Below are 13,995 nucleotides of genomic sequence, written 5' to 3'. Positions count from 1 at the left end.
ATTTGTTTGTTTTGCTAGTCTTAATAATACAAAGGTTTATATTACTGTATTATTCGTAGATTTTACTCAGAGCAAGGCATAATTGGGAGCATTGGTTTCGTAGATTTTATTCAAAGCCGAAAGCGATTGGACTCTGGTGGTGGACTGGTGGGATACTGGGATAGGAATAGGATGGGACGGGGCGGAAACGAAAGGCTTCGTGAGTCGTGATGTGGTGCTCTTGGTACTACTACCAATGGATGGACGCAACCGGAAGAGAAGACAGGACCGGGCTAAAAGTTCTTCGAGCTGCGCGTCGAAACCGTGTACCGTGTGGTGCCCGCCACGCCACACAGCATCAGCATCTCTGATCTCTCGGCAGTGGAAGCATCAGCACGGGACGGGCGGGACGCTTTTCCGATCCGTGGCATCAAGCATGCATGCTATTCCCGCCTATAGCATCGCCCAGTTGCAGGGTAGCATAGATCACATCTACTCGTCCGTCCCAAATAATTGATGCTTTTCAAATATTTCAAAATACTTGACTTATCCGAGGGTTTGATCGGTTTGCGGTCAAAATTTACCATATCAAGAATTTTGCAAGCCATGATTTTAGCTATTGTTTGATTTACCACAAAAACTTGCCAGACTCTCATATTTAACTTGTCAAATTCATGGCAATTTTTTTACCGAACTTTGGTTTGCCAAATCCATAGCATGGCAAATTTTGGTTGCAAACCGATGAGGGCCCAAACACACATTTCTCTTTTTCTAGTACTTTGACGTCTTGTTGTACCAGTTAGGTGATTGGAGGAGTCTTTGACGAAGAGATACATACATCTCGGCAAACATCCTGGCCCTGTTCGTTTCACTAAAATTTGACTTATACTGATGCTTATGCTGATTCGTTGTGAGAGAAAAATATTGTTGGTTCGTTGAAAAGTACGTCCGAAATATTTGAGGAAGGAGTTGTGTCCAATAACCAAGCAGAAAGCATCTTAGGAGTGGACGGAGTAAGCAAAGTACAGTCATTTTCTGGGGGAGAGTCAATAAACTTAACCACTAAGAATATTGTTTTTAGAGTCAATAAACTTAACCACTAAGAAAATTGTTTTTTTATATATATCTATATCATACTTAGGGAGAAAAGAAAGGAGAAACTGACGCCCATGCAATCGACCGTTCAAACGCAACGGCTCAAGGAAGAAGAAACCGATGAGCAGCCGGACAGCCTTTTCTTTACTCCATTTAGGTGAAGCTCGGCGTCCCAAGGCCAGCCGCCACCTCCCCAACTGACAGGCAAGCCCCACACCTCAACCTCCGCCCACTATTTATACCCTCCCCTCCCGTCGGCATCTTCCCACTCGCTCATCAGCGATCCTTCCCGGACATCTCATTCAACCCCATCCCCGCCCCCGCACGCAGGCATAGCAAAAGCAGCCGCCATGGGCTCCCGCTACGAGGTGGAGGTGACGGTGGGGTCCGCGAGCAACCTGAAGAACGTCAACTGGCGCAACGGCGACCTGAGGCCGTACGCCGTGCTGTGGGTGGACGACGACGGGCCCAAGTGCTCCACCCTCGTGGACCCCGACAACGGCGAGGACCCCGCGTGGGACGAGAAGGTCGTGGTCCCGCTGCCCCCCGCCTCCGCCGCGCGCCTCGGCGACGCCGTCCTCCACGTCGACGTCGTCCACGCCGCCAGCGGCGACGACGAGGACGTGAAGCCGCTCGTGGGCTCCGCGCGCCTCCCGCTCCGCGACGTCCTCGACGACGCCGGCGGCGCCGTCGGCGGGCCCAAGGTCTCGCGCACCCTCAGGCTGAAGCGGCCCTCGGGCCGCCCGCAGGGCCGGGTCGAGGTCCGCGTCGCCGTCCGCGAGGCCCCGCCCCCGCGCTACTACGACCCGAGCCCGTACCCGGCGCCCGCGTACGGGAACCCCGCCGCCGCCTCCGCCCGCGACCCGTACTACGCCGCGCCGCCGGTGGGGTACCCGGCCGCCGCCGCCGCTCCTCCTCCCTACGGTGGTGGCTATGGAGCCGCGGCGTACGGGGATCCTGCGGCCGCTCCGCCTGCCCAGAAGAGCAGCAAGATGGGGATGGGGACGGGGCTGGCGGTGGGCGCCGCGGCGGGGCTGCTGGGCGGCCTGGCGCTGGCGGAAGGGGCGAGCTACCTGGAGGACAAGGTCGAGGATCGCGTCGCCGAGAGGGTGGAGGAGGAGACGTTCGGCGACGGAGACTACGACGACGATTACTAGAAGCAAGCAAGAGACGTGCACACGGGTGCGAAGTATCAAACCGAAATCCACGCAAAAAATCGAGTAGCTCAAATCAAATGCATTCAAATAAGTGGGATAACCCCAGTGGAAAACAAAACATGAAAACTTGAACCATGGCTCTGTTAATCCCCAACCCAACCATTTGATCGAGTACTTTTGTTTGATTGTACAATTTGAACCGTATCTATCTTGCTTTCCATGTCGTACGTGGGCGCCTATCTTTTTTTCAGTCTGAAAAAGAAACATGCCAGTGAAGGCCGCACCCTTGCTAAGAAGATCCATGGCCGCCAACGATTGGCGTGGAAGACGATCAGGGAAGAAACAATCGAGCGTTCAAGCTTAACGAAACACTCAACGTCTCAACGGAGAACTAGGTTTCACAAAAGCGGAACAAAACGCAACAATAATCCAATTGAAATTGTCGTTGATCTCTGCTGTTGATTTGGGTGATTGCGCTGTGGGATTCGTATGTTTTGGACGCACGAACGAAGGTGGCCACATTTTCAAACGCATTCACGTTAGCTGTAGGTACGAGTGCGACACAAGCCGTTCTGAATATTTATTGGATTACGTACGCTGCTAGGATGGATTTCAGAAACACCGGATGGTGTATGGACCTATCTTTCTTTTTTTTTATCTCTCTCTCTCTCTCCCTTTTTCTTCTTTTCTGCACTAAGAAGAGTGTGCTTCGAAACAAAACCTGGCCAATGGAAGCCCCTTGCACAGGGCCTGTTATGTTCCACTTGGGCCAGGTAGGGATGAAGGCGGGCCTGCCTGCAGGCGGCCTCCGCCCCAGCCGGAAATCGCTGATCATGCAAGCCCATCGCCTGCTTTTGTTGCCGGAATCGCCTGCTGGCTTTACGACATAATAGAAGCAGGCAAAGGTTAAACCCGGGACGCGGATAATAATTCTCCTTAAACCCGTGATAGAACTACTAGCACATACAGGTCTGGAAAAGAAATATCAGCAAGCACAATATTTCCATAATAGCTAGCCTTGATCCATTATCACTTCTCTTATTGTTACGACACTGATACCAGAATCCTTCTGTTTGTGACTCTAATCTTCAGTCCTGGACTCGATCCTGTCTTTAAATTGAATGAATACTATGCATGAACCTAATTTGAGTAACGTGCAGACAAAGAACAAAGTTAAGGTTTGTTGCTGCGTGCCTAATGAGAACATCAAGACACATATGCCACCTGTTGGATAAATACACTACGTACATCATGACCTGCAACAGCGATAATGCTTGCATATATAAGGTAAGATTCCCGGTTTTCAATTTTCGTGCAAATAAGTCCAGCATCAACATATTCTGTACAATCATATATAATTAATGTAGTTCTTCATAATGAAATTGGTCTATTTCATCTGTCCAAAGTGAGGAAACTAATCTTTCTCTTCTATCTACAGTATTGTTTTCATATTCGTCATTACAATACCTTAAAATGTAACTGACATGTGCCATCTATGTACGTCCTCCCTTTGACTATTGTTGAAAAGATGGATAGAACTAGAACAAGATTATTTTGGCAAGGGTTTGGGATGAGAAGAAAGTACCATCTTGTATAATGGAGTATTATATAACCAAGCCCAAGAATAAAGAGGGGCTGGGGATTCAAGATCTGAGAAAAACGAAACATAAGTCTATTATGTAAGTGGTGGTGGAAACTGAAAAAAATAAGATGGGATTTGGCAGGAAATTGTGAGAAAGAAATACATGAAACGTAAATGTTTGACCTAAGTTACCCATAGAAGCATATAATTACCTTGTGTGGAATGACCCCATCAAAATCAAGCATATCTATCTATTTGACAGGAAAGTCCATGATTGTGGGGAATGGTAAATCAATTGATTTTTGGTTGGATACCTAGTGGGGAAAGGTATTACCTAAAGGATGAATTTCCTGATCTATATGAAATTTGCAATAACCAAAGTTGTTCGGTGAATGAGTTAACAGTTAAGTAAGATTGAGTTTTGGGCAGAAGTCGAAAGGTTGTCCGTTGTCTCCGCGTAGGCGGAATGTGGACGTGCGGGCTACCGCCTTGAATTGATCGGGCTCGGGCACCGCGGCACTGAGGAGCTCAGTGTATCATGGGCCGGGCCTACGAGTATCGAAGAAAGGCTGGACTTGGAAGACCCCCGGGCTCGAAATGCTCCTGCCAACTCTGCCACGTATCGCATTCAACCGCGTCACATGCGCGCTGGTAGCAGACTAGTACTCTCCCTAGTCCCCTATGTTAAGTACCCTACTCCTCATCCTACTCTTGCTTGTTCACCGACTAACTGGTTGGTTTCTGGGCTGGTTTGGGCTGGCTGGTGCTGGTTTATTGTGAGAGGAAAACACTATTGACTGGCTGGTTTGAGCTGGATGAAACTAACAAACAAACAGGCTGTACAATCTGTGGCTTTTAAAAAAAAACAGTTTTGGCACCTCTGTTTTTCGTCTGAAAACCGCTCTTCCTACAAAAATATATGGTAGAGCGTCTCTGTAGGAGGCAGAGCCTGAATTGAGGGGGAATTCTAACAAACTGGCTCTATGTTGGGCACCCACTCATGAATGACAATTTGGCAATCGACGTACTCCTTGTTAGAATCATAGTGTACCTTTCTATGTAACCGTAGATCTGTAGTAAGGCTCCTTTGTCCTTCGGAGCTTCATCGCAGCGACGTGGACGCCGGTGCCGCGGTGTAGTAGATGTCCTGCGCGATGAAGATGAAGTCCAGTAGAGCTGCAGTGGCGACGGTGAGGTTGATGGGCTTCCCGTCACTGGCAGCACTACTTTGATCAGTTTAGGTTTACTGTGGGTGGGATGGCGGCGGCTCCGTTGAACCTCGTAACCCGAGCCCTGATCTCCACCTTACCTTTTATATGTGCTGTGCGACAGGGGCCCACCAATCGTATTAGGGTTGGGCTCCCCCGATCAGGGAGCAAAGACAAGGGCCCACCTATTTGTGGAGATCAACTAACATTCTCTCCCTTGATCTCACTATCATCTTTCAATTTCATATCATTTACTTTTGTTCATTCCATTACAGATTAGCGCATAGAGCATGTCTCATCGTCACGGTCCATTACCGATAGATTTAACAGCTACAACACACTACTCTGTTCTGAAATAGATACTTATCTTTGGGCCTTCTTTTGTCCAGAAATTTTAGGCTTTCCCTTAAACCCATGCTAGCTACATGTTCTCTGAACACCATATTCTCTGAACACGTTGGGTGGTAAGCCTTTTGTAAACGGATCCACGAGTATCTTTTCTGTACTTATATGCTCAAGACTTATAACTTGATCCCGGACTTTATCTATCACAACATAATACTCTATGTCAATGTGTTTGGCAGCACCACTTGACTTATGTTGTGAGCATACTATACTACCAGATTATAATCGCAGTATAACTTAAGTGGTCTATAGATGTCGTCAACCACCTTCAAACCGGGTATGAACTTCTTTAGCCAGTTTACCTACCCGTTGCCTCATAACACGCTACAAACTGTCATACATTGTGGACGATGTAGTGACGGTTTGCTTTGAGCTTTTCCATAAAATAGCTCCCCTTTGCGAGAGTGAATACATATCCCGACGTGGATTTTCTATCATCTCCCGCATAATCAGAATCTGAATATTCCACTATATAGAGTGAATCAGATCTTCTATACATCATTATGAGGCCTTTCGTTCCTTGCAAATAATGCAAGACTTTCTTTACCAATTTCCAGTGTTCTATTCCAGGATTGCTCTGGAATCTGCCAAGTAACCCGGTAACAAATACCAAGTCAGGGCACGTACATACTTGAGCATATTGCAAGCTTCCGACAGCTGAAGCATATGGAACCACTTTCATTTGATCGAGCTCATATTGGTTCCTGGGACATTTAAAATCCCTATATCTATCACCCTTGACTATAGGAGCAGGTGAGGGACTATATTTGTGCATACATAATTTCTTTAAGATCTTTTCTATGTATGCCTTTTGTGACAGTCCTAATACCCCTTTACTTCTATCTCGGTGAATCTCGATCCCTAGAACGAACGAAGCTTTACCAAGATCTTTCATATCAAATTTTGAGGACAAAAACATCTTTGTCTCCAGTAGTAGACTGACATCACTACTAGCAAGTAAGATATCATCCACATACAGGACAAGAAAGATAAACTTCACATTCTTAAACTTTATATAGACACAATTGTCCTCTACATTCTCTTTAAACCCAAAATTCTTTATTATTTGATCAAACTTCAAGTACCACTGTCTTGAAGCTTGTTTTAATCCATAAATGGATTTTTTTAGGCGGCATCCCATTCGTTCTTTTCCTTCCATGACAAAACCTTTCGGTTGTGCCATGTAAACATTTTCCTCCAAGTCTCCATTGAGAAATGTCGTCTTTATATCCATCTAATGTAATTCTAAATTGTAATGTGCCACTAATGCTATTATAATTCTGAAGGAATCCTTACATGAGACTGGAGAAAAGGTCTCATTGTAATCAGTCCTTTCTCTTTGCGTAAAACCTTTTGCCATAAGTCAGGCTTTATATCTCTTTATATTTTCTTGAGAGTCAAGTTTTGTTTTGTAGACCCATTTATAGCCTACTGTTTTAGCTCCTTTAGGAATTACTTCCAAGTCCCAAACTTTATTGGCATTCATTGATTTCATTTCATTTTCCATGGCCTCAAGCCACTTTGATGAATGATCACTTCTCATGGCTTCTTCAAATGAGATGGGATCATCCTTCATTTGAAATTTCTCAGTGTTGTACACTTCATAATCAGTAGGAATAGCTGATTTTCTAACTCTTTGAGATCTTCTAGGGGCCTTCACATTTGGCACATCTTCTGTTTGAGGCTGTTGTTGCTCCCCCTCATTTGTGGCAATAGGTTCTATAGGATCCTAAAGAACAGGTTCCTCATCATTATTCATTGTTGCCATAGGTGGGATAACAATAGGTGCTGGTACCACAGTATCTAGCACTATCGGTGCAGCGGCAGCAGGTAGTGAGAAAAATGGCTCATGAATCATTAGAGTGGGCGCATACACCCACTTCACTTCAAGGTCAATTTCTTGAGCTACCATGCTCCCCCTTATCAATTCATCCTCTAGGAAGACAGCGTGTCTCGTTTCCATAAGCTTTGTATGTCTCTCTGGACAGTAGAAAACGAAAAACTTTTGACTTTTCTGGGTAGCCAAACCAATGGCAACTTACTGTTTTAGGATCTAACTTCTCAATATTTGGGTTAAATACTTTAGCCTCAGCAGGGCTCCCCCACACACTTAAGTGTTTAGTGAGGGTACTCTTCCTGTCCACAACTCATACGGTGTTTTGGACACCGACTTACTTTGTACTCTATTGAGAATATGAATGTCAGTTTTTAACGCCTCCATTCACATGTTCAACTGTAAGGTGGAGTAACTTATCATACTGCCCACCATATCCATCAGGGTACAATTGATTCTTTTAGCTACTCTATTCTACTAAGGTTTGCTCGGTGTAGAATGCTGGGCTACTATGTCATTCTTTTAGGGTATACCAACCGTAGTACCCCCCATGGTCAGACCTGACTATCTTAATCTTGAATATCTTAAATTTATCCAATGCTTCTGTTCTTTCTTTGATTGGATAAATGTAGCTATAATGGAAGTAATCATTTGTGAATGTTATGAATGAATCATAACCATCCACACTCTTTACAGGAAAATGACCACAGATGTCTGTGTGAATAATCTATAAAATTCCTGCGCTTCGTTTATCATATTTCTTTACATACTTTCCTTTTATCCATTCTGTGCATTGTTCTAAATCTGACAGCTCTAATGGAGGAAGAATATATCATTCTTAACTAGTCTTTCTATTCTCCCCCTCAAAATATGGCCTAAACAACAGTGCCATAATTTTGACGACGCATCGTGAGCTCTCTTATGCCACCATTTCTAGAGTGACTCTCTGTCATCAGCTATTTTATCAGCTGGGTAGCATATGTCTTTGAAGAGCCAGTGAACTGACTCTTTATTCTATCGAGGTATTCGGTGACCGTGTCACACTCTGGGATTGAACCCATAATTGTAGGCTTAATCGGTTCTTTATCACAACCAAACATTTTTTGTTAGCAATGACCCACTTTCTATGCTCAAAGTCAAAGGACATCTTTTGGGATTCAAAATCCCTTTCTTTAGTTGCCTAATCGGTATCATTCTCTTTTGTCTCCCTCGCCAGTGCCACAGAATTAGTGGGACACGGTGAGGTGACTACCCAGTCCATCTTAGCCAAGATGAAAACTAGGTCAAACCTTTTCTTAACATATAAATAACACCATTTGCATGCCTTGATTCCAACATTGGTCAAAATCAAAACATACAATTATTCTTATACACTAATTCTACATCACCATTGGGCAGAAATAGAATTAATGCATAAAACATTAACTTTCACAACTTTCTTACACACTAATTCTACATCACCGTTGGGCAGAAATAGAATTAATGTATAAATTATTAAAATTACGATATTGTTATTAACAACATTGGTCAGAAAATAACAACATCATAATCATGTCAAATCTCTTTTTCTCCAATTAAATATCACATTGGTTCAAATAACTAGAGAATAAACATTTTCTTTAGCAGTGGAAAAACTTTCTTTTTCTCCAATTAAATATCACGTTGGTACAAATTAACTGGAGGATAAACAATTTCTTTGGCAGTGGAAAAACTCTTACTCATTTCTTGAATTTTACCCACAGGGAAAAATTACTTTTCTATTTTTTAGCCAATTTTCATTTTCAATTTTCTAGGAAAAAAGAAAATACGAAACCGGGCTCTTGCTCTTCCTGTGTCGGCCCAAACCGGTCAAAACCGGCTCAGCCCACTGCTCTGCGCGGCTCTCGGTCGCACCCAGGCCGCAACATGGGCCTGGGCCGGCAAAGTGCCGTGGCCGCACGCGCCCGCCTGGGCCAGCGACAACCCGATCAATCTCGGCCGTCCGCGCCGATCCGAGGGTCGTCCGCGTGCGTCGCATGATCAAAACGCCGACCGCAGCGGCGCCTGGAAAACCCTAGCGGTCATTCGCTTCGTCTGTTTCTTTCTCTTCGCTCTATCTTCGCCGCTCTCTCCTCTCTCAGCGCAGCGAGCACCGAGCGGTGACCGAGCAACTACGGTGGTGGAGCATCCATGGCGCCGTTGCCGGCCCCCTCATCGGCGCGCGTGCTCACGGCACCCCCTTGGCCGAGCCCAGCGAGCAGCTGCCCCCGGCTCGGCTCTTCTTCTCCCACGCCGGCGAAGGGCCATCCCGATGCACGATGAGGTAGGTCCGTTCCTCTTTTCCCCTTCTCTGATTTGGATTTCTTTTCTCTTATCTGAACCGGTGATGAGGATTAGGGGTTGTTCTAGGGTTAGGGTTCGGAATCCAACCTTCCCCTTCTCTGATTTGCATTTGAATCTTCTTTCTTTTCTTTTTGAAACTGCTTCTTTCTACGGATTCAACCGATTGGGGTAGGTTTCATTTTCTTTTGATTTATTTTTCTTTTCGAAGTTCATCTGAATGGCTTTCCCCTTTTTCCTTTCTCCATGCGAGTTAGGGTTTGGGTTCGGTTGAACCCGATTTGTTTTGATTTGAGATCGAGATGCTAGGGTTCACTGTTCTTCCCCAAGACTGATTCCTTCCCCTTCTTCCCCCTTCCCCTTCTTTTGGGATCAACCCGATTTGGGATGGGGTTAAAATTAGGGTTAGGTCTTAGGGTTCGACCAAATCCGAACCCACTCTTCTTCTTTCTACTGTTTCTCTTCCCGTTGAAGGCTTTTACGGGTTTAGGGTTAGTGAACCCCTTCTCTGTTTAGATCCGTAAGGAACTCTTTTCTTTTCTTGCCGCACCGGCACTTTTCCCCACGCGGTGGCGGTGGTGACCGGGGTTCCAGTGACGTCCACCACCCCCGGTCCCTTTTCCGTTTCTTTTACCCGATTAGGGTTAGGGTTACACACTGACAACCTGTCTCTGGTACCATTGTTAGAATCATAGTGTACCTTTCTGTGTAACCGTAGATCCGTAGTAAGGCTCCTTTGCCCTTCGGAGCTTCACCGCAGCGACGTGGATGCCGGTGCCACGGTGTAGTAGGCGTCCTGCGCGATGAAGATGAAGTCCAGTGGAGCTGCAGTGGCGACGGTGAGGTTGATGGGCTTCCCGTCGCTGGCAGCACTACTTTGATCGGTTTAGGTTTACTGTGGATGGGATGACGGCGGCTCCGTTGAACCTCGTAACCCGAGCCCTGATCCCCACCTTACCTTTTATATGTGCTGTACGATAGGGGCCCACCAACCGTATTAGTGTTGGGCTCCTCCGATCAGGGAGCAAAGATAAGGGCCCAATAAGATCTATTGGTGGAGATCAACTAACACTCCTATCTATAATATATATACTCTCAAACTATTAGTGACGTGAAATGTTGTTTTTTCTTACCTGGTAAGCGTGCTCCACCACTACCGGAGCCCGGAGGCTATCTATGCTGTTGTTTTCTGTGACAGTCGTCGTTACGCTGGATGCATGCATGCATCCGCATGAGCGGTGGATCCACATATATCGCTGTGCATTTGATATGCAGTGCTACCCAGGCCAGCTTGATACTTTAACATCCATCCAGCCATGATCCATCAATGGTACCACCAGGTCGTGCAGTGTCGACCATGCATATGCTAGCGTTCCTCCTTGCAAGCACTTAGTACTCTCTCTCTCTCTATGACTTTGATAAACTAGACATATGCTCGGGCATTGCACGGGGCAACGAATTTGTATCTATTTATGCAACAATGCACGTGTCTTATGGTTTAGACAAACATATTAATAATTTTTTATGCATATCTACGATGATGCACATGGCTTGTGATTTAGGTGAACGTATTAAGAAATATACAAATTTGATTACGTAAAGCAAATTTCATGATCTTTATGACATATATCATATAGATCTGGTTTATAGAAACCTAACAAAATTAGTTTCAATTTTTAATTATCATTTATGTGTTTTATTATTATATATTTTCAAAATTTAATTAAATTTAATAAACATTTTTTTATTGAAACCCTAAACTATTTCTCAATTCATCCCGGCTTTTCTTCTTCTATGTGGACGTGGTACACTAATGTGCCAAGTCGTTACGTGCGGGCATCATGTGAATCACCACGCAACGGAGTCGTCTATTATGTGCTTGCAGGAGGTCTGTCCGTTCGGCCCACGGGCCACAGCACATTGTTCCTTCGTTCATGCTCTCACACGACGGTGAGCGGCACACGGGCGGGCGAGCGTTGGCAGATGCCCACCACCGGCGGCATAGGCTGCAGCTAGGGAGCGGAGCACATGGCGAGCACGCCGCAGAGCGCGGCGAGCGCCACAGCCGCTGCCAGGACTTACTGTAGCACCGCGGCGCCCATGTCTATGGCGAGACACACACTCCTGCGTACGTTGCGATTACGCACGGCAGTAGCCAGCAGGTCGCAGGTGTCCGCTGCCGCCGACACAGGCTGTAGCTAGAGCGCACGCGCGGGCGTGTTTTCTTTTGTGTGGAGGTGGGGCTCGATGGGCGGGGCGACACGGGAGCGTGTCGGATTCACATACCGGACTCGCCATTATAAGCTAGGGCAGAGCAAATTAGCTTGCCATCCGGGTGACGTAGACTCTCGGACGTGGACCCACGGGGGTGGGGCGACGCGGGAGCGTGTGGATTAAGCTAGACGAAGTGAAATAACTTGACGTCTGACTATGACGTTGGGAATATTTTAGGTGTAGAGATGAATACGTGCGTGATCTGTTTCGTCATTGTCAGCAAAGATTTCCTGTGTATGAGTATGAATATGTGCGTGATCTTTTTTGTTGTCGTAAGCAAAGCCCGTACCGAATTTCTCTGTTTGAATATATGCCTGATCTGTTTCATCTATTTCATCGGTCTGTAATCAGTCTTTTATATGATTTTTGATGTGGAAGAGTTTGTTTCAGAAACATTTTTTTTGTTGTTGTATATGGTTTTCGATGTGGAAGAGTTTGTTCAAAACAGTTTTTTTCCCGTATATATTTTTTTGTTTTTTTTTTGCCGCATATGTTTTTATTTTGAAAACGTCTTTTTTTGGCCGTATAATAGAAACGTTTGTTTTTACCGGATAGTGGAGGGGCGGGGACAGACAATAGCAGTAGGGATATTTTAGGTGTAATAGATATATTGTTTTTAATATATATTTAGATATAATATATATCTAGGTACTTAATAAAAATTATTTATTTAAAAAATTAAAATAACTTATAATTTAGAACGAGATGAGTACTGTTGATTCTGAGTATTATATATTTAGCTTTGGCTCCATGTACCCTTACTCCTTTGGTCTCAAAAAAGAACTTACTTTTCATAAATCATAAATTTAACTAGGATCTTGTTTAGTTTCCATTATCTACAATTTAACCACTGTAAAGTTTAGACCGTTTTATCTCTTGAGGCTCCAAGTAGTTGATCCAAATTGATGTATAAAGTTTATCTAACCACACAAGAAAGCCATTAATTCATTAGATCATACAAGTGAGCTAAAGTGGTCTAAAGTTAACCCCAAATTTTAACAAACTAAATTTATACCATAGGATCACAAAGGACCTAACTTTATAGAGAAAAATACCAAAATTTATGATACTAAAAAACATACTATGACTAAATTGAATGGTACTGATTTGATATTATAAATATCGATACAGTTTTCTATAAATTTAATCAATTTTACAATGGTTGTCTGCATCGATGGATCGCTCGGTCACGACTACCCGTCTCTACATTTCTCATGCATCCACAGGTCGATCGACAGAACGGTAAGTGCAATATTCACTCACCTCCAGCTCGTCTCCTCCCCCTCTCTGCTCTGATCTGATTTGAGGGGTGAGCTGGCTGGTATTTCTGAGATTCAAGGATGGAGTATGAATTTAGGCTTTGTTTAGTTTCATGGTGTAAAGCTTTGAGTGTTACATCGGGTGTTACATATGGTGTTTGGATATTAATAAAAAGGTAAATTACAGAATCCGTCAGTAAACCGCGAGATGAATTTATTAAATCTAATTAATACGTCGTCAGCATATGTGTTACTGTAGCACTTTATTATCAAATCATAGGCTAATTAGGCTTAAAAGATTCGTCTCGCAAAGTAGTCACAATCTGTACAATTAGCTATTTTTTAGTCTATATTTAATACTCCATGCACGTGTCCAAATATTCGATGAGATAAAGTGTAAACTTTTGGAGAGGAACTAAAGAAGACCTTAGCCCCTGCATGCACTTCTGAGCACAAGCATGTCATGCATGCATTCTCATCCATACACACGCAACAAAACAACTTGTAGCCTGTTCAGCCGCTCGTATTCGACTTATAAGCCTTGGCTTATCAGCTAACGAATAATATTTTTCTCTCACACCAAACCAACCAGCAGTACTTTCGGCCATGGCTTATAAGCAATCCAGCTGAAACGAACAGGCTGTTGATTCCCCAGCAACGACTTGGCAATATATCCCTCCTACCCAATGTGGCAACATATTTAATTCTCGTTGGCTGTTGCTTAAATGGACCATGCCACTAAGGGGCGAATCTATAGTAAACCATAGGCCGACCCTGACGGTTTTTGAATTCCTCTGTACTGAAGGTCTAGTATAGTTTATGATTCTATTTGTTGGTGGTATGGGGTGGGATGATCCCTCTTTTATGCTATTTATTTTAGAGT

The 13,995-nt window shown here is 44.6% G+C and overlaps 1 protein-coding gene across 1 annotated transcript; it reads left to right on the top strand.

Annotated features, from left to right (window-relative positions):
• Window positions 1-929: 929 nt before the first annotated feature.
• On the top strand, window positions 930-2,402 carry LOC136473084 (protein SRC2 homolog). The gene has a single exon (XM_066470781.1). The coding sequence runs from the start codon at window positions 1,425-1,427 to the stop codon at window positions 2,229-2,231; it is 807 nt and encodes a 268-aa protein (XP_066326878.1). The 5' UTR covers window positions 930-1,424; the 3' UTR covers window positions 2,232-2,402.
• The last annotated feature ends 11,593 nt before the right edge of the window (window positions 2,403-13,995 follow it).

This window comes from Miscanthus floridulus, chromosome 8, assembly GCF_019320115.1.
Source record: "Miscanthus floridulus cultivar M001 chromosome 8, ASM1932011v1, whole genome shotgun sequence".
In the NCBI taxonomy this organism is placed as follows: Eukaryota; Viridiplantae; Streptophyta; class Magnoliopsida; order Poales; family Poaceae; genus Miscanthus; species Miscanthus floridulus.
The sequence above is the reverse complement of the archived record's forward strand: the minus strand, read 5'-3'. Positions and strand labels throughout refer to the sequence as shown.